Here is a 22,415-nt window from a genome sequence, read left to right on the forward strand (position 1 = left end):
TCAGTGGATTGAGAACCAGCCTGTGAACCAAAGGGTCGCCAGTTCGATTTCTAGTCAGGGCACAGGCCTGGGTTGGGGGACAGGTCCCCGGTTGGGGGGGGAGGGTGACAGGCAACCACACATTTATGTTTCTCTTCCTCTCTTTCTCCCTCCCTTTCCCTCTCTCTAAAAATAAATAAATAAAATCTTTAAAAAAAATTACTTTGGGAAGAGGGATGCATAGATAGAACACAGTGAAAATGTGCTCTATCTATTCATCATAACAATACTATAATGGTGGATCTATATCATTATATTGTGATTTGTCCAAACCCATAGAATGTAGAGCACCAAGAGTAAACCCTAATATAACTATAACTTTGGAGTGGTTATGAGGGTGAGTACAGACTCATTTCCGGTGGGGAACAGTGAGAGTGGGGGAGGCTATGCATATGTGTGGGCAGGAGGCATATGGGAAATCTCTGTACCTTCTTCTTAATTCTATTATGAACCTAAACTGTCCTAAAAAAATAAGTAAGTCTTTTAAAAAGTTATTTGGGTAAACCTAAAGAAATCTATTAATTTATTTTTAAAATACCATGATTTTTTTTATTCCTTCTTCTGAATCAACTAAAAGGCCTAGCAACTCATACAAAATTCACAATATGTAACCTAATTCCCAGAGATTAAAATATGTATCAGAGCAGTATTTTCCTAAAAATGCTTCAATGAGAAACTGGAGAATTTTATTTCTTGATAAGAAAAAGGAAATTATAGATTATTAAGGGATCTATAATAATTTCCAACACTTACCCATCAAATCCCAAGTCATTTGCTTCAATAATTCTAGCACTTCAATAATTACTGCACTTTATCTAGAAAACAAGGTGGTGGGAGACCTACGGGGCCTGGCTAGGCCTTGTCAGCTCAGGGCGTGCACTCACGTGACACAGAGCGGGGCACCTACATGCTGCTGGGAGGCTGGGCCCAGAAGAATATAAAAGAACACCAGATGGGTGAGTCTCACACGCATGATGCTAAGTGAAAGAACCCAGTCTTGAAAACACACACACTTAATGACTATTTATATCACAACTTGGGAAAGGCAAAAATACAGGGACAGAACAGACTGGCGGTTTCCAGGGTTAGTGTGAGGGACAGGTCTGCATACCAGAGGCAGTGTGAGAAAATTCTTTGAGGCACTGTAACTGTTCTGTAGTCCATGGGAGTTACAAGAATCCAGGAATGTATAAAAACTCATAAAACTATACATAAACTACAAACTTGCTGTTTGTAAATTTTTTATAGAAGAAAGAGAAGACATAGGAGCTTCTAAAATATTGGCAATATTCTACCTTAACTTTAGTAGTAGTTTCAGAAATAGTCACTTTATTTGCATACACATATTTCACACTCTCCTTTGTATGCATGACCCATTCTTTGAAGTATAAGGAAGGACAGACGTCCACTCTCATAACAGCCATCTCTGCTACGTGCACCGTGGGGGGAGGAAGCAGCAATCACACTGCAGGTGCTCATCCGAGCCTGTGAAGGGAGTTTTTAAAGAAAGTGCCCTACAGCAGAAAGAGGCAAGATGCAGGAGTGATTTGGGAAGAAGAACAGCAAGGCCTGAGGAACTGCTGTTAGAAAGGAGACGTGTTAGTTAGGAATGACTATTCCTGAGATTGTAAGCCCTCATGGTTCTTAAGATTATAAAAGTAACAAAAAATTCTTTGTGAGTCTACTCAGAGGAAGTCGGCATAAAGTATAGCATTTCCTCGGGTTGCAAAGAGAGAACCCACCAGGCATGCAGGGCCTTATAAAGCGGTCGGCAGTTAGACAATCATGAGCAGAGCAAGGACGATGGGCCAGGTACCAAAGGTCATGAGGGCAGAAAGCCCCAGGTGCCCAGCAATGGGCAGAACAGGGAGCACAAGGACCTCGCCCCTGGGGTAACCTTTCCTCCCCTAGCATGTCACTGGTCCTGTGATTTACCCCCCCTGACCTTTCCTCCCTATAGCTCCCGGCCCAGAAAAGCAGCAAAACCAGACAAGCAATGCCACGGCTGTCTCAGTACCAGCTGCACCAAGGACCCCCTGCCCTGGCGCCAACCAATCAGTGGAGGCCATGACCCTGGAAGGACCTGCAAAGCTGATAAATATTCTACTGTGATCCTCTGCTGAGACGTCCCCTAAGAGTCCCTCCTAGAAAAGAAAGGTAAACACCCTCAGGACAAGGGACCCAGCCTGCACTCTCCCTCTGCGGAGCATGCCCTCATTCCATTCCCCCTTTTGCTCTCCCACAGACACACATCTAAACTCTAAGGGACCCCATGAGACTTGCAACCAGGGCACCAATGGGCAGTGGCAGCTTGTCCCAGGCTAACCCCCTAAACCTCTCTCCAAGGCCCCCTTTCCTGACCTCCCAGTGAGCTACAGCAGCCCAGCTTGGGCTCTCCTGCTGCCCCTTCCATGCTAATTCCTTCCTCGTCTCACTGTCCTGAGTGTGCTCTTGCTGCAGCCAGTAAGTTCTTGCTTTAATGCACTTTGTCTCTTAACTGAAATCTTTCCTTCAAGAAAGCAAGAACCAAGGTCTCGTCATCTCGCAGGCAACAACGGTATGACCCACCACCTAGTGGGCAAAGGTGCCGCAGAGGGGGGACACGAAAGGTCTCTCAGCTCAGGGTCAGCATGTGCTCAGTGATTCAGGCAGACAGGCTCAACCCCGAGGGGCCCCAGGCAAAGACCACGCCCACACACTGGGCACTCACCGCCCCCGCCAAAACGGTGATACCACCAAGGAGCAAGGCTTCCCAGTGAACGCTAGCCACTGTTCTGCACAGCCTGTGGTGCTCGACCTCCTAGTCTGTATCCTTGTCTCCAAACAGTGAGGAAAACGCACAATTCTCCATTAAGGGTCTTGCAAGGTCCTCAGGAGTGAAGATGGGAGTTAAGGTGGGAAAATACAAAAAGCAGCAGACCCTGCCCAGGTCACCAAAAGTGACCCTGACATCCTGAGGGGAATAAAATTTTCTCATTTTCTCTGACAAAATTCTACTGTGCTCCTTCTTATAAATACGCTTTTCTGATCAACGAAATGTCGCTGCTGCCCTGGGACCCTCAAACTTTCAGAGCTGGGAAAATGAGGGTGTCTCAGGTGGTGTAGCTACACTTCCTGAGCACAGGAAAAAAATCTCCCCAAAACTGCAGTGACCTGGTTGTGGTAAAACTGAAGCTCGAAAGCGAGGCAGCTGTGGCTCCTGCAGGGCAGAAACCCTCACCCCCTGGGCCCATCCCCACCTTCCTCACGGCCTCCAGCTCCTGCTGCTTGTTTTCGTTGGCAGCCTGGAGCTCCTTCATCTGTCGCTCCAGCTCCTCCTGCTCCGCCAGCAGCTTCTTCCGGAGCTCCTTCCGACGCTGGCGAGCTTCTTTGTGTGGTGGGGGGCTGCCCAACTTCAGCAGGTGGATAGTAGAATGAATGGCTGTGAAAGGTGTAGGAGAGAAAACAGGAAATGCGCTTTATCCTTTGTAAGCCTAACATGCAAATGGCACAGTGGGAGGAAAATGAGAGATTCTGCCAGAGTACCGGAGTGACCTTGAGCAAGTCACACAGTCTCCTGCAGCATCAGGTTCCTCTTCTCTAAAGTGAGAGAGATGATCTCTAAAGTCACTTCCAGAATTCCAAAGCCAAAATTCCAAAATTGCATATCTGGGCTTAACTAGATACTTGATTCGGGAATACCACACACATCTGCAGAATTTAAAACCACACTTTCAACTCTCTTCTCCACACTTCTCAAGGCTAAATAAGATTAAGACACAGTAAGGGCTGAGACTCAAAGTTCTGACACCTGACTTGCTAGCTGCTGTGTTTAGTTTGCCTGACAGCTTAGGCTTTTGAAACCGTCTCTATACAATCTCTTCTGGAGATGATAATAGTAGCTACCATTTATTGAATACTTGCTATGTCTATACCCTTTATGTACATTATCTTATTTTTATATAAAATCTGATTTCTCTCCTGATTGTTTCAATTACATAAACTTAATTTTTTGAATAGCTAATGCTGTCCCGTTGTTCAAATTCAAAAGCATGAAAGGACTCAGGAGTCCCTCTCCTGCTCCTCTCCCCAAGTCCTGGGTTCCCTGCTCCACTAGCAACTAATGCTCACAGTTTCTTGTGCATCTTTCCTGAGATATTTTAAGTACATACAAATACTACGTCCTCCATCCTTTTTTTTTTTGATGAGAACAGTGACATACACTCTTCTGAGCCTTGATTGTTTTTCACTTAATTTATCCCGGCGAGCTCTCCATATCAGTACACAAACCACCCCACTGTGTAGGTGAGCCACAGTTTACTCAACCATTTCCCAAATAATGGACATTTAGTTGTTTGCAGTCTACAACAAACATTCTGCAATGATGTGCACTGTAAAATATGCAAGTATATCTTCATTATTTAATTATTAACCCTCACAACAAGGCTGAGAGGTAAGTTCTATTATTGTTCCCATTCCACAGAATCAGAAATCGGCTACAGAATTCGTAACAATGCAAGGGACTCAGGAAAGAGGATTCAAACCTAGTTGTGCTTGCCTCATAAATGACCACAATTTTCAATATTATATTTTTCACCTGAAACTATGATGTTGATTAAATTTAGTTTTAAACCCTAGCTCTAGAACTAGTATCTCTCTTTATATACTACTCAACGACCTAGCCTTTTCCCCAGATAACCAGCCGCCCCCTAGGCAGCAGAAGTCAGGACCTGACTAATGGTCACGAGGTCTGCACCTCTGGCACGCTAAAGGTAGTATATCTTGACCTAAGTTATGTTTCAGCTCCTGAGCCCTAACATGGAGCCCAGCTACTTTCCCATGAGAGAGGGGGCTGTCCCAGCAGACCTCAGAAATATCCTCAAGTTCTGAAGAAATGATTTATTACCTGCACCTCACCTCTGACCAATCAGCTCCCAGGATGATCTCGAACTCCCTAACCCACTGTGTCTTGTGATTTTGCCCTAGGTAATCTTTAACATACAAAAATGCCATGGAGAGTCAAGTTTTTAGCATTAACCCCCCCCACCTCTATATCGGTCAATTCAGTATTAAACCATTTTTCTTTCTATACTGCAAACTCCTGCTCGTGCCTTTCTTTGGGCCAGTGCATGCAGGCAGATGGACTAAAAAAAAAAAAAAAAACCTGGAGGTCCTGGTAACATACTTACGTCCAAGAATATCATAATCAGAATCACCTCATGATTAAAAAATAAAATCTAATATATAATGTCTCATTCTTTACTAATTTTGGAATAATACTGTAGTTTAAAAATTATTAAATCAAGTTTGTATTCTTGAGATAGTTATTTGAAACTAGTGATTTCTTGTGGAAATAACAGATTTTAAAAATTATTCAAAAGCTATTCCATTATTCCTCTTCTGTTTTATACATTACTCAAAAGTCAAGATGGACCCTTTAAAATTCTTCACAGTTGTTAAAAGGGGAAATTCCGTACTCTTCAAATATTAACAGTAAATAAAACTCAAAATATCCATTTTACAATTTTCCTACAAGATCATTACAAAAATAAAACTGATTAAAAACTTGGAAACTCCTCTTCATTTGTTTTTCTTTAAACTACCATGTGGCATCCAGAAATAACTAGTCAATGAGGAAACAGCGCATTAGTGCCTTTAATGAGATTCAAGAATAAAAAGTCACAGCTTTCAAATTGCATCATGACAAATAATAAAAACTAACTTACCCTGAATCCACTCCTGTTTCTTCTTCTTATCTGAAGCACTGATCTCAAAGGTCTTGTCAAAACATTTTATGAGAAAAAGACATTTCTTTCCATCTTTGTCAGGCAAAGACTAAAACAGAAAGCAGAGAGTTTAAGTATTCAGTATTCAAATTAAATTCAATCTTAATTATTTACAAAAATCTAGCTGAAATTCAATGTCAATGAAAAATACCTATAAATACACACTACTGACTTATTAATTCTATCCCCTAGACAACATTACTCATGGGAACAATGACCCTGAATAGTACCCTACGTACATCCAGACTGGGAGAACAATCAGCACCTGGTGGGAATCCATGCTCTGGGCTTCCCTAAGCACATGACTCATACCTGAGCACACCCCTTACAGGACCCCTGCAAGGTATACCCATGGAGTTATTACTACAAGTATTAACTCCTATGAGCCATGAAGCTTCTAAGCCAGGGTGATCCCCACACCTGCCTGAGATGTGCTCTTCTCTCCTTGCATCTGGGATAATGTTGCTGGAAAGCTGTAGTTCCTGACCTATAACCTTAGAAGGAGACTGGCATGGCCCATCATAATCCTGTGATTCTCCATATTTAGTTGAATTGAAGAAGACCCCTTAGTGGGTGGTCCACACACTAGGACATTAATATATCTCTACCATTTTATCTATCAAAATACATTACCATCTATGAGTAAAAGCTGAGGTATTTTAAATGTTCTTCAACAAATACAGACCTGGTAACAGTACAGATATAAATATTCAAAAATGTATGATCTTGAGGACTTCACTTCTTTACAGAATTAAGTTTATGAAAAAGCTGTCCTGAAAGTCACTCAAAATATCAAAGGCAATGTTCACATCTTCTTCAGTTTTATTCACTGCACTCTTAAATGGCCCAGATTTTCTGGTATATTCATAATTTCAAAAACTGTGTTACCGAATTTGTTTTTTATTTCTTTTTCATGAGTCTGTTTTATTCAGTAAGTGATTCCGTAAACGTACAAACAGATGAGATTGAATCCCTATATTCTATTCACAAGTATAAGACAGAAAAATTCACATTAGAAAAAAATTGTCAGGTATCTTTAAATTTTAGTTCAGAAAGTATTGCAACTTTATGCCTGTATTATACTGGAAATAAAAGTTTTAAGATTATTTTAAGACCCTGAGGTCTATAAGGAAGATAAACTACTTGAGCACCAGGGGGCAGCAGCAGAAAGAGGTAACAGTCAACTTACCTCTACACAGCAGTTTTCATCCAAGAGAATGTCTCCTTTCTTATCCTTCAGATCCTCACTCACATAATAAGAAATTATGTTGGGTTTTAGTACAAACCAGCGTTCGGTCCAGTTTTTCCGTCTATGGCCTTTTTTCAACATGTAACCCTGTGAGAGATTAAATCTGACATAAATGCCTGTCCTTTTACTTAAAGAGCTAGTATCATTCTTCTCTGACATTCTTGCTTACTCCATTATCTGATATATATGTCCTGACAACATAATTATCAACTGTCTTCCCCTTTGTGGATCATGAATCTCTTGAGGCTCTGTGAAGGTCAGGGACACTATGCCCAAACTCATGCAAGCACATGGAGACAGAAGTCTGCAAAAGTTTAGACACTCAGAGACAACCTTTCCCCTCCCTGCAAAGCTAGATTGACAGACTTCAGAATCCCTGATGTTAATAGCATTGTGGTTTTTTTTTTTTTTTTTAAGACTTTATTTATTTATTTTTAGAGAGAAAGGAAGGAAGGGAGAGGGAGAGACACATCGATCAGCTGCCTCCCTGAAGCGCTCCAACCAGGGACCTAACCCACAATCCAAGCAGGTGCCCTGACCAGGAATAGAGCCACTGTCCTTTCGCTCCGCAGGATGACACCCAACCAACTGAACCACATCGGTGAGGGTGCACTGTGCTTTTAAAAAATTCCTTGTCTTTTCAGGATACTTATTGAAATATTTACAGATAAAATTAAATGTCTGAGATTTGTTTCAAGATAATACAGGAGAGAGAAAATGTAGGAAGGGTAGGATTCACCATGTGCTGGTGGTTATGGGACTGGGTGATGGGTATACGGAAGCTCACTATACTATTCAGTCTGTTTCACTGAACACACACACAAGTCTTAAGAGGAAGTCTCATTAAATTACAAAACTCAATGAAAATGCTAACAGGTGTCAACTTTTGGTTGAGAAGGTATTATCCTCTCAACCAATCACCTTCTGGCATCAACCCACCTTACTACCTGACCTCATACTAAGCTGGAAGATGAACTCTGTTCCAGATGAACAGAAAAAGAACTGGACCAATACTGGCTTCTACATGTAGTATCTATGCTCATACTTAAGAGTCTGTACTTCCTTCCCTTACATCAGCCTCAAAGATGTATAATTCAAACTTTTACCTCAGCAAAATTACACATTATATTATTGCCCTTCAAGGTTGTCCAAGAATAGCTGGCATTTAAAATTAGATGTACAGGGGGGCAGGGTGAATACAGGTGAAGGGATTAAGAAGTACTAACTGGCAGTTACAAAACAGGCACAGGGATGTACGGTGAAGCAGAGGGGATACAGTTAACAATGCTGTAATTACTATCTATGGTGCCAGATGGGCACCTGAATTATGAGGGAACACTTTGTAAAGTATATGAATGACTATGTGCTATGCTATACACATGAAATTAATACAAAATAGTGTTGAATGCAAACTGTAATTGAAAAATAAAATAATAATAAAAATATATTTTAAATGTACAGGTGATGATAGCCTATGGTAGAATACAGAGAGCATTAAATATACGATGTTAGCTCAGCTGTAAATATGACTCGATTATTACACTAAGTAAGTTCTAGTTATATTACTTAATCAGTCTCCTAATCCTTGGACATTTAGGCAAAAGCTGCCTCATAGTGCAAACAAAACTGAAGCAGACTCATAGACACAGAGATAGGACTGGCGGTTGCCTGAGGGGAAGGTGGCTGGGGGACTGGGAGAAGGAGGTGCAGGGATTAAGCACAACTGGCAGTTACAGAACAGACACAGGGGTGTACAGTGCAGCACAGGGAATACAGTCAATAATATCGTATAACTATGTGTGGGGCCAGGTGGGTGCTGGAAGTATCAGGGGGACACATTGTGAAGTGTATGACTGTCTAACCACTATGCTGTACACCTGAGACTATTACAAAATAATATTGAAACTATAATTTTTTAAAAAATATAAAGCTATCTCATACTGAAATTCATTTGTAGTCCTATATTCTGCCATCATAGAGGGCTTAGAAGTCCTCTTTCCACGGACCATATCTCATACCTCTTCAAAGCACCAAAAACCTATACAAATTAAGCCTCAATTAATGTTTACTGATGGGCTCCATTAGGAAAAAATAGCAAAGACAACAATATTCACCTACTGAGCAAAAAAAGGGCCAAATAAGAAAATCCCAAATTGGAGTTATTATTCAATATAATAATGTAAGAAATTTGGAAGATCCACTAATAAATATATAAATTCCATTTAACAAGCATTAAGCTTCCCACAGGTATACCAGTTGCTTTGCAAGTGCTGAGAAAACAAGCATCATAATCTAATAAGATAAATACAGTTTTGTTATATAAAGGGTTTTTCTTCCAAAAATAGGGTATCTTTTTCTGATTTTATAAAAATAATACATATCCCTGGCTAGATAGCTCCTCTGGTTAGAGCATCATTCCAATATGCTAAGGTTGTTAGTTCAATCCCCAGTCACGGCACATACAAGAATCAACCGATGAATGCACAAATAAATAGAAAAACAAATTTCTCTCTCTCTCTCCCCTCTCTAAAATCAGTAATAATAAAAAATTCAACAGGCTTTAAAAAATAAATTAATAATAATATATAATCAATACACCGATTCTGGTATAGAATCATATATAATAGTTAAGTCCAATAATAAGAAAAGAATAAAGAAGAAAATAAAACTTAAAGAAGGTATACAAAACAGAGGCAATCACTTTAACATTCTGGTGAGCATCCTTCCTGACAGCTCTATATATGCACATATCACACTGCATGAAAGGGATTACAAGACACCTGCTGTTCAACAACCTGTTTTTCCCTCTGAAACACTCCTTGAGGATCTTTCAGGTCAATTAGTATGGACATACACATGACATGAAAATACTTTAAAAATAGTGTGGAAATATGATTATTTAAACAATTCTTTCAAAATGGCAATTTCCCAATGCTTAACCATACTTCAGAAATGTACCAATAATTCTTTGAAATGAAAGACTGAGAAAATAAGAAATTTTATTCCTACTCTAAATCAGTGTAAAAGTATAAATGACTTATACTCATCTTCGTGATAAAAATTTGTTTTATTTCAAACATGTCAAATTCTGAAGGTAAGAAGAAAGATAGCATTATAGTACCCTTACCTGTTTCAGCACATCTAATATAAGCTCATTGAAGACTTCATTAATTGCCATAGACACGGTCTGCCGATCCATGCCTTTGCTAAACTGTCCCATTCCGATAAGCTCTATCAGCTCCCACACCGAGAGGCCATCTTTACTGTCATCAAACTTGATTTTAAAATGTTCAAATTGTTCTTGCTGCCAACCTCCTCCCATAGCTTCTGTCAGTTTCTTAAGCAGGTATTCAATCTATATAAAGAATTTTAAAAGTATTATTTCCTAGTAAAAAAAAATAACTTTTTAACTTAGTTATGTATCTATGTTATTTACACTGATAAGGTCAATTCAAAAAATATTCTTTTATAGTTCCAATAGTGGATGTTTAAAAAATCATGATACTATCAGGGAGAAGGGTATGGATAAATGCCATTGGTTTTATATTATTCTAGAATAAGGAATCAAAAACTTATAACCCTTGAATAGTATATTTGCATACATAACTAAAGCAAACTGCACACATACACTATCATACACAAACTAATTAATGTGATCTGATTACTATCCTGTATAAATATTTCAGGATATCAGAATATTAAGCTTACTGAACTAATATGCAAACACCCAACTAAATAAGCATCTCAAAGTAGTATGTATAAGTTACTCCCCAATTTACAAAATTTTCATCTAAGCCAATTATTTTAAATTCATGCTGCCTCCTCCCATTAGAACACTCATAATGTTGTAAACAATATTGAATTCCTAGCTTGGGCTGGAAGAGTTTATTCAACCCTGGAACACATACCTTTGTGTAGAAAAGCAGCAGAAAATACTAAGAAATAATAACAGTTAAATAAACATTGAGAGCGCTGTAAGATACCCAGGTTTTTCAGAAAATAGCAGATACCAATTTCTCATTCAGTATGACTACCTCAAACTCAACATGTCCAAAAATTAATGAATCATCTCAGCCTTTCTAATGGTTTCCTTTTCTATTACTGATTTTGGTTGAGAGCACTATGGCAGAACCCTTGTTCCCTGCTCCCTAATGTCAAATCAGTGACAAAATCTTACTGTTTTTACCTCCCTAGATCAGTGTTTTTCAAACTGTAGGTTACAACCCAATATGAAATCAAATTAGTGGATAGTGACCAGCCGTCTTCTTTAATGAAACAGAAAATATTTGAGTTTATCCACAATAAAGACTAATGTTGTTTTGTGACAACTTTTGCTGCATGTATGCCTGTAACTATGTGCTCTGGGTCATGGAATAAAATGTTTAGACTTCTGGCCAAGACGGAGGCATAGACAGACACTCTGCATCTCCCTCCACAATTAAGAAGGAACACAGCTACCTCAAAACTACAATCAACCAGAAGTTCCATAAAATCAAACTACATGGAAGTCCAGAAAACAAAGATATAAAGAATAAATACTCATTCAGACAGGCAGGAGGGGCAGAGCCGGGCGGAAAGAACGCAGTGTGGTGGCAGTGGCGGCGCAGCACGGTGGCAGAAAGCGCAGTCACACATTTTAAAAAGTCAGGAGGGACACCTGGGGAGCGTAACCAGCTCCTCACCGGACCTTGCAGCCCATGGTCCCAGCACCGGGGAAAATCAAGCCTCATTGCTTCTGTTTGTGCAGACCAGTGGAGGTTGGGTGGAGGCAGAAACTGCCGGTCTCAGCAGAGTCCGCTTGTTTAAAGGTCCCTCACGGTCCTACAACATCCACAGACCCACCCACTCTGGGAACGATGGCCAGGGCAGCAGCTAGAGGGGCACCAGTCTGGTGCGGAAGTGGGAGAGGTGCCTGGAAAAGGGGCGAGTGCTGGGCTGACGTCATTGTTCCCTCTCAGACTCCTCCCCCACATACAGCGTCACAACCTGGTGAAACAGGTCGCCCTGTATTGACGAATCCCTAAGGCTCTGCCCCTTACAATGTTACAGGAGTGACAGCTCTACCTGTGATGTGGACGCAAACAAAACAGGAGCCTGTCAGAATGAGGAGACAGAGAAGTACGGAAACGGGAAACAGATGAAGGTTCCAGTGGGAGAACTAAGTGACAAGAAGATAGCCAAGCTAACAGACGCAGAATTCAGAACATTGGTGATGAAGATGCTCACAGACTTGACAGATATGCTTGAGTACGGCAAACGCATAAGAGAAGAAGTGAAGGCTATGCTAAGTGAAATGGAGGAAAAGCCACACAAAACCAATGGTGAAGGAAAGGAAACCAGGGTTCAAATCAATGGTTTGGAGCATAAGGAAGAAAAAAACAGTCAACCAGTACAGAATGAGGAGCAAGAATTGAAAAAAATGAGGAAAACTTCTCAAATTTTGCGAAGGAGATGGACATACAGGTCCGGGAAGCACAGAGGGTTCCGGGCGAGCTGGACCCAGCGGGGACCACACCAGGACACATCATGACTGAGATGCCAAAGGTGAAAGATAAAGACAGAGTCCTGGGGGCAGCAAGAGAGAGGCGGAGAGTTGCCTATGGGGGGGGTGCCTATAGGACTATCAGCTGATTTCTCAGAGGACACTTTGCAGGCAGGAAGGGACTGCCAAGCAGTATTCAATGTGATGAAAGGCAACCTACAACCAGGATTACTCTATCCAGCAAGGCTATCATTTAGAATGGAAGGGCAGATGAAGTGCTTCCAAGACAAGGTGAAGCTAAAGGAGTTCATCATCACCAAGCTGTTATTATACGAAATGCCAAAGGGACTTATTTAAGAAAAAGATCAAAACTATGAACACTAAAATAATAACAAACTCACACTATCAACAACTGAATCTAAAAAATAAAAACAAAATCCAACTAAGCAAACCAGAATAGGAACAGAATCATAGGTATGGGGATCATTTGGAGGGTTATCAGCTGGGAGGGGGGAGGGGGAGAAATGGGGAAATGATGCAGGGACTAAGAAGCATAATCAGTTGGTACAAAATAGACAGGGGGAAGTTAAGAATAATATAGGAAAGGGTGAAGCCAAAGAACATATATGATGACCCATAGACATGAACTAAGTGGGGTGGGATTGCTGGAGGGAAGGGCGGTACTGAGCAGAGGGGAGCAAAGGGAAAAAAATTTGGAACTACCGTAACAACATAATCAATAAAATATAAAAAATAAAATAAAAAAATAATAAAATAATAAAATGTTTATCTTCCTATAGGTTGCAGTCAAAGAGAATAAAAAACTGCCCGAGACAGTTCTCACCTCCGTCTCCTCCTACCCCATACGCCTTTGCTCAGGCCTCCAGCTGGTACCCTGGCCTCCAGCACTGCCCCCTTGTATCTATATTCTGCCAGAGAGATTTTTCTAAAACAAACGTGAGCCTGTGACCCCCATCTTTAAACCCTGCCCTCGGTCCCTGTCACTTCGAAGATAAAGGCTAAGCTGCTCTGGGTCCCTTGTGGTCACCCCCTGCGTACATCCCGTCATGGCTTGCACTGCGCCCACGCTCACGGCAGATTTACCCTCCACCAGTACGACCAGCACCATCCAGCGGGGTGCCGAAGCCTGTTCTATAGAGGACCGGCTAGTAAGTATTTCAGGCTTTGTGCCTCTCCGTTTTATGTTCTTCTTTGTTTGTTTTTTAACAACCCTTTAAAAGGGTAAAAACTGTTCTTAGTCCATAGATGCTACAAAAACAGACCACAGTGTGGATTCAGCCAGCAAGCCATAGTTTGTCAGCACTTGCCATCGATCAACACCTTTTTATGCTTCTATGCCTTCCCTCTCTGCCTACAATACCTTTACCCATTTCTGTACCTGGCTAACTGGTATTTGTTCAAGTCCTACATGGTCAAGGACATTCCTACTCAAAGTGAGATGTGTGGACCAGCAGCAACGGCACCTGGAAGCCTATTAGAAATTAAGTATCTCAGATCCCACTAAAGACCCCCAAATCAGAATCTGCCTTTTAACAAGAACCCCAGAACTTCCATACGCACATTAAAGTTTGAGAAGTGCTACTCTAGCAAACCTGCTCTGACCTACCCGAACCCAGGGCAGGTGTTCTTTGATGTCACTGTACTTAGCATACTGAATTAAAATGATCTCTTTATTAATTTGCTTCCTCACCATTTTCTGAATTCCTTAGAGGAGGGACCATGTTCCACTTACCTTTGAATCCCCCAGAACTTAGCATGGTACCTAAAATGTAGTAGAGCTCGATAAATGTTTGCTAAACCAAAATAAATTAAACTAAGCCTCCATTTCCCCATTGATGAAATGAGCATAACACTCATCACACATAACTGCTATGGACACAAAATGAAACAAATACAGGACATTCTGCACAATGCCTGGCACACCAGGTACTTCATCAATGCTACTTCCCTTCTGCACTGAGTGGGATATGATTCCACCATTTAAAATTACATTTAAGGAAGAATTTATGAAATAACATAAAGTGAAGAATGCAAAATTAAATTTACCTATGATTTCCACTCTGTAAAGATTATGTAAATATTCTGACAAATACTAGAGTAAAATACAGAAACAGTACACCTGTTACAGATAGGATTGTGAATTATTTCTTTTTTCTCTTTACACTCTCATTAACTTGGCTATAAAGTTTATGAAATAAAATTAAACATAAAAAGATTATAAAAATAGGAAAAACATGTTTGCAAAGAAATGTACATTTATAAAATATCACAAGGTCAAAAAATATCACAAGTTCTACTGATTTAATTTGATAAGATTGTAAAAAAATCCTCTCATGTAAAGATTTTCTAATCCCCTAAATCTAACATATGGCAGATGGTAACAAATGTTAACTTGTTGGAGAAAAACACACTTAGGTCTTTCCTTCTCTTGCTGGAGATATATCATCTACTGTTAAGCTTATCAGATGTTATTATTTTCTTGGCTCTTAAATAAAAGTAACAGGGATAGTCAGTGGAAGAGAAAAAAGGAAATGGTTAAGAGGAAGACAAAGGAAAGAGGGAAGGAGAAAATGAAACAGAAAAGAGAAGAGAGAAATTATATAAAGGCAAGAAGAGATTAAGGAACAAGAGAGAAAAAGAAAGTGAAAAAGAACATTAAAATAATTGCCCATGATAAAATAGAAGTACTACCATGTACAGAAATTCAATCTCCCAAAGGCAGCAAAAAAAGGGCCCATGCTGCCCCTTTTTATGGAAAGATGGTGCTTCCAACTGACCAGTGTATGTGTACCCCCAAGTCAGAAAACTCAGCCTCACCTCTTCCTCACCTACCCTTGTGAATGAACCCAAGTCCCTCACATTCCAAGCTTTAGTTTTTCTTGCATATCGAATGACCTTTTATAATATTCATAACGCAGAAGTACCTTTTACTAGCAAACTCAGCTCTAAAGGCAGTTTTCCAGGTTCATGTGGACCCATCTGAAGGTGCCCTCCCAAACCCTTCGGAGCCGGTCATCAGCACCCAGCATCTGTTCAGCATGGCCAGTAACTGTGGCGGACAGCTAATTCAGATTCATTTCCTGCTGACTTTTGACACAGCCATTTACTGATCATAGCCAAGTAACTTAAAGACCTCTTAAATCATTATATTGGGTCAAGGAGAGACAAACATCACCATTCTCAACTATTCAATTATACTAAATAATAAATCACGTGTTGGCGGGTTAGTCGAGTGGCCTGCATCAATTCTAAGAGCTCATTCAGTTTCAGGAAGCAGCTTACTTCCTCTTTCCAAGCAAGTTTCACCAAAAATAACAAAGAATAAACTTTTCAGCTGCATGTGATTTTTGATGCCTTTGGCTCCAAAATTGTTGTTAAAAGTTCTTTCCCCGTCATCATTTAAAAGGGCCTTTCATGTCTTAACAACAATTCAGGTTTTATTTCACAGAGGGTCTCTTAAAACTATTTCAGGTTTGATATTTATTTCAAGACAACTCTTCCAAATAAGCCCACAACAGACACATCCTGTTTTGTTCTTGGCTCTGTGGGAAATGAATACCAATGTAAAAACTATACTTTTCAGACACATATTTCCAGGAATACCCTTTAACAAAAATTACAGAACCATCTCAAATGGGGACATACCATTTGGTAAGTCACTTAATATTTATTCAATATTCGTGACACTACTTTCTGGATAATGGAAAACTAAGTCAAAAGCAAACTTATTTATACCACTATGTATTCCTATAACTACCACTGTTAGTTATATAGCACTTTTCAAAGCTGGAGAACAAAATCTTACCTAAAAACATTCTGGACTTATGGTAGGTAGATTATCAGCAACATTAAAAAAAATTACTTTAAATGTATAAAGTCTAAAACCGTGGGTACAATTACAATTAAACTTATGTATATACTCATGATAAAGTCATTATATTTCAAATTTTATATTTTAAATCTGTGTTCACATTAAATTTCATTAAAACCTATAAGTCTAAAACTAGTTCAAAATAATAATTTTTTAAATGTTATTAAAGCATTTAGGAAGGAAGCAAAATCTAAGCGAGAATTGGCCAACTCAAGAAATATTATGACGCCAGTGTTTTCCATAAAATGTGACCTCAAGTGTGCAGTGCTTGGTCAAAGAACAGGAGATGTGGTGAAAGCTCAGGACACACAAGGCCACGTTTTAAACCTCAGGAGGCTGGTTCAGCAGCCGGAACAAGCCATTCCACATAAGTCTTTTCCAATGATCCTTTCTTTCTTTCTTTCCCCACAAAAGTATCCCTGGCTACGGAGGAATCATCAGCAAAACTAACTGTATTCTACTTTTAAGTAGAAGAAACGTTGAGGGAGTTAAGGACGTCAAAACAGAGTAAGTACAAACAATAACATGACAAGGTCTGCTGCCTGGCTATTCTATTCAAAGGGAGGCTGTTGCCTTCTGAAATAAAAATAAGTTGTTTGGGAAGAGCACCAAGACTTTCCTGTCAGTCTTTAAAGATGAAGGTAAGCATGCTGCGGAGTCTTGGCAGAAAGGACAGAGCCAAGGTATTCATCAAAGTTCACATGGGTCCCAGTTCTCCAAGCCGCCCAGAGGAGAAACCTTTTGAGTTTCTTAAGCAGAGCAGTCAGGAAGTTGACGGGACTGGCTCCCGTCACAGCCTGAGGCTCAGTGATGATTTATAACAAGTCTTTCACATCAGTCAGTACTGCTTCAGGAACAAGGCAAGTCTCTTTAGTCACTAAGTTCTAATTCTGAAATCGGGATGAGGTCACTTTCAAGTCCCTCATGAATATTATAGTAATGGAAAGAACCAAAACATCACAGGAAAGAGATCCACCTCTCTCCTCCAGTTCCAAGGAAAACATAAATCAATTTGGAACACTGAATGTAGCTACAAAATATCTTAAAACAGGATACTGGAGATTTTACTAGCATAACTCTTTCAAACAGCATAAAATACCATTTGTATATCTTTTTTTCTATGCCTATAAATATTCTATCCTCATCTATATTTCTCTGTATTAAGCTAGACAATTTGTTGTGGACAAAAATTCCACAGCATATTTTATTTTTTATTTTCCTTTACATGCATGCACAACTACATCATTGTGGTTATTAGGCACTAAGAAACTGTTCCCACCAGTACAGTGAATCTGCTTGTCCTTGATTACCAATGTCCACCTAATTGCTAAATCCAAGGGCAACTTCTCACTCATCACTCTCTAACTTTTCTGTAGCAGTGAATGCCAGTAACTACTTTTCTGCTGCGTAGAACCTTTTCTTTCTTCCGCACCCATGACTCAACACTCCCAGTTCTCCTACCTCACCAACTATTCAACTCGGCTTCCTTTACCTAATCTACTTCCTCCTCCCGCTATAGAAACGATCCCAAGATTTTGTCCTCAGCCTCTCTTCTCCCGCTACAGTCTCTTCCTACCTGATCTAACCTATTCCCATGGCCTCCCTATCTGTGAGTGCAGCACTGGCCTCTCACGAGCTCTAGATGTGCACTTCCGTTGAATACAGGACAGCTCCACAAGGATGTTCCACCAAAAATGCCAGATGTACCAAACACATCATTATACACTGTATCCCCTATCTGTTCATCATCCTGTCTTCATATACACACACACATACCATTCAGTGAGTATTTACACTGGGACCAGACATTACGTTAAATGCTTCACATAAATGAACTATTTTAATCCTAACAAGAGTCCAATGAAGAAGGTAGTTACCCCCATTTTTAATATGGGAAAACCCAAACAGAGAAATTAAGGAATTTGTTCAAGGTCACACAAAAAGTGGTACAGCCAGGATTCAACACAGGCAGTCTGATTTCAAAAACCATGCTTTAATCAACTACACTGTATTACCTCCCAATTGCCCAGGCCTGAAACCTGTCTATATTTCCACACAGCAAGGTACTATGAGCTTGGTCCTGTGACCTCCAGGTCCCTTCTATCTGGCCTTCTTCTCCATTCTCTCTGACACTACTGTACTTAAGTCCTCAGTGCCACTTACCTTCTCTTAACTTGCCATCTCCCGTCTCCACACTTCATCAACTTAGCTGTGACTCTCTTGCTCAAAAGTCATCACTGGCTCACAGCTCCTCAACTGCCTATAGGATAAAGTCCAAAGTTCTTCCCAGACTCATCTACCAGCACTCTTCTTCACAGCCCTCATTTCACTCAGAAAGGATATGTGTCATTCTTTTTGGCTGCCCAGCATCTGACCCCCTTCTTATGTCTGGGGAATTCCTACCTCCCAATAAAGCAGATAAAAATGCAAATATACCCTTCCCATGCCTCCTCTGCAGCTAGCTTATGGCACCTGACCTAGGCCGGACCATTAGATGTATCACCCCAATTGTGAATTGGGAAGTGGATACCATAGAGAACTGTCCTTGGTAGAAAGAACAGCTGCAAAAAGATCTGAGTTCCTGTGCACAGGGCCAGAGGTGTTCCTTGGTCCAAGTGCAACACCTACTCTCTGCTGGCAGCAGCATTTTCCTAGTGGTTCCTCACTGGAGCAACCAGTATCGTTCCAGGCCACACAGCCCCCACGCCTGCTTGCCTACCATCATGGCGATTCTGTGAACTATTCAACATCCTTTTTAAAAATTCCTTTTGCCTTAAGTCAGCCAGTCCTGGTGTTTCCAAAGGAAGCATCCTTTGCTCATCTCAGAACAGGCCCTTTGTTTTTCTGCCCCATATAACCTTGTCTACTGTTTCTTCCATCCAGATTCTTCTGTCAGTCAAAACTCTTCCTGTCTTTTAAGACCCAGCACACATACTGCTTTCCTCATAAATATAATAGCTACCACTTCCCAAAAAATATAATAACCACCAATTAATGAGCACTAAGAACAAGGCATTCTTCTCATTTGATCTTCACAAGTACAGTAGAGGGTAAATACTGGCATTAGCCATATTTTACAGTTGAGCAAAATGCAACAAAAACAAATGAAGAAAATCACCCAAGGTCACACATCTAGTGAGAGATGATAGAGCCAGAATTCAAATGCAAGAAATCTGATTCCAGAGCCCTGCTCTTAATCAGGGAACAGCAAGTTATGGCCCATGAGTCAAATAGCCCAGCGGCCAAATCTGGCCCACATCATGTTTTTATACACCCATAATCTAAGCATAGTTTTTACATTTTTAACTGGTTGGGAATTTTTTAAAAATAGTATTTCGTGACCCATGAAAATTATATAAAATTTAAGTTTCAACATCCATTTTATTGAAGCACAGCAATATAGTGTCTGTGGCTGCTTTCCTGCTTTAACAGCAGGGTCAGGTGCCTGAGACAGAGACAGTAATGCCCACAAAGCCTCAGATATGTACTGTCTGGCCCTTTAAGACAGCTTATAACAAATACATCATATTGCCTCTCTTAGAAAGACTCTTAGTTTCCTCACTACCCCCAAACCAGAATAATCTTTCCCTTCTCTTAATCTGTATGAAATTTGCATCTTTCTTATAATAGGCCATACATTTTTCTTTGAATTACACTTGACTTATTTCTTTTTCTTTCAGCAGACTGTCAATTTCTTGAGGCAGGAAATAATCTCTCTCACTTTGTATTCCTCTTGGTGCCTTGTTTATTGTTGACTGTCAATAAATGCTTGCTGATTTTAAATAAATATTACAGTGTGAAGTTTTAAAAAGATTTTCCTAACATGAACATGCATCACAAAAATCAGAATCTAGACTCTGTATTGGCAGGATGGGTAAGAAAGGGCTCACTCAACCACTACTGGTAGGTGTATAAATTGGTACAGCATTTCTGAAGGGTAATTTTGCCTTGTTCATCTAATACCTTGAAAGTGTGTGTTTCTTAGGACTCAGAATTCTACTGCTGGAAATTTATACTCAGGAAATATATAGACTAGTGTGCAAAAATGTATGCAATAATAGCAGTCATAAGAGTTAACACATTTACTAAGTATACAAGGTCTGTCCAGAAGGTATCCAGCCATGTAATATGAAAAACAGAGACATTAATTGAAGAAGATACAAGAAACACTGTACACAGGACAGTGATGCCTCAGTTCCCTTCAAAATAGTCCCCTTGGGACCTCACACAGTTTTCCCAATCGCCATTAGCTGCCTCACCCTATTTTCCTGAATCTAACTGACGGTCTGAAATCTTTTCCCTTTCAAAGGTGATTTTAGTTTTGGGAGAAAAAAAAAAGTAGCAGGGCACCAAATCTGGGCTGTAGAGGGGCTGAGTCCTCTGGGTGATTTGATGTTTCACCAAAAAACTGTGAAGGAGACATGATGCATGAATAGGCACATTGTCGTGATGAGGCTGCCAATCACCAGTTGCCCATAGCTGTGGCCTTCTGCATCATCTGAATACTTTCCACGGAGGAATGTTCAAACTTAATGCAAAATCTGATGTAGATTCATTGCTCTACTAGCTCAGTCATTTTGAATGTGATGGCCACACAGTACACATGCCCACTCAACGGCTACCGCCCCCACAGACTAGTACAGTGACGTCATCATTGTTCACGCATGCGCATTCCAGTCCACTATCCTTGGCTGCCAGGTTACATCGATGTTGCACAAACCGTTCTCATGATGTTAACAATGGTTGGACTTTTTCCAGACAGACCTTATCTATTACACACTGGGCACTGAGTTAAATCCTTTAAATGCAGAATCTCATACCTCTTCAGAGCTAACATTGTTTTGAGTCCTGTTTTATTAATGAGGAGATTAAAATCCAAGAGGTTAAATAATCTGTGTAAGGTTAGCGATTATAGATGACTCATTTTTGATGGGTGGACTACAGCTGATTCTAATTTTTCATATTTTGTGGCTTTTCTAAATTTACTACTATAATAAACATGTATTACAGGTATAATTTTTTAGGGCAGTAAGATAGCACAAAACCTTACTTCTCTTCATTTTCCTTTGGAAGCTTAGGAAAAATAACCCAAAATAATACAAGCAAATATTCTTTTCATTTACTTTGCAAAGTACAGTTAGAGTCACCATTCAAAGACTTAAGAGACAAAAATAGCATTTCCTAACATAAAACAGCCTTGAAAACAGTCTGGATCCTATGTTTTCCATAGCATCATTCGGCCAGTTCTTATGTTTTTCCAGTATGCAAGTAGACAGAAAATTATGTTGTGACTTGTATTGAATAGATATTCTTTGGACATGAGGATGGATTCATCTATAATTATAGCAATTTGAAGAGGAAGAGTCGCACCCTTTCTGCAAATCTCCAGAGATATTACATAACCCCAAATTACAAAGTTTTGGACTTTTTTGGATTCAGGCCATTTTGCCTCTGATACAAAAAGAGTAGCCCAGGATCTCCTTCCATATCTTCACTGACTTAACACAAATACTTCCAAGCTAGATCTATTAAATGCAAAGATGGCCCAGAGCCACACCTTACCTCTTCTGGCACAATAATTAATGGATACTTGTCCTCAGATAAAAAGTTGAAAATAACCCATACTTTAAATGAATCCTCTTCTGTAATGAGCAGGGGACTCTTCGTGAGGTTTTTTTTGACACAGAGGGTCCAACACATCCTATTAAATTCTATCTTGTCAAAGTTGTCTTGGACCTGAAAAAGAATGAGGAAAAATTAAAATGAGTCCGTCCAAAATAAGTCATATAATTATAGCCAAGTAAAAGAGAAAGACAAAGCCTATTATAGGCTTCCATTTTAACCAATCCAATTAACAAATAACCATTTTCTATGTATATGTGCTTAGGTACCACACTTTCAAAGGCTCAATTAAAAATGTTATATTTATCTGGTACTGGCATAAGAACAGACAAATAGATCAATGGAACAGAATAGAGAACCCAGAAA

The 22,415-nt window shown here is 39.9% G+C and overlaps 1 protein-coding gene across 2 annotated transcripts in view; it reads right to left on the bottom strand.

Moving 5' to 3' along the window:
* The window catches only part of SWAP70 (switching B cell complex subunit SWAP70), a 77,886-nt gene that overhangs the window by 13,319 nt on the left and 42,152 nt on the right, over positions 1-22,415 (bottom strand). The window contains exons 3-7 of one of the 2 annotated variants that reach the window (XM_090264104.1): positions 21,990-22,163; positions 10,181-10,408; positions 6,994-7,140; positions 5,745-5,853; positions 3,279-3,460 (exon numbers count right to left, since the gene is read on the bottom strand). In XM_090264104.1, coding sequence (XP_090120230.1) covers positions 3,279-3,460; positions 5,745-5,853; positions 6,994-7,140; positions 10,181-10,408; positions 21,990-22,163 — 840 coding nt within the window. The remainder of the gene's footprint in view (positions 1-3,278; positions 3,461-5,744; positions 5,854-6,993; positions 7,141-10,180; positions 10,409-21,989; positions 22,164-22,415) is intronic. The other variant, XM_090264107.1, reaches the window with a different exon arrangement.

Source organism: Furipterus horrens, unplaced genomic scaffold (assembly GCF_987537825.1).
Source record: "Furipterus horrens unplaced genomic scaffold, mFurHor1.1.pri manual_scaffold_2, whole genome shotgun sequence".
Classification (NCBI taxonomy): Eukaryota; Metazoa; Chordata; class Mammalia; order Chiroptera; family Furipteridae; genus Furipterus; species Furipterus horrens.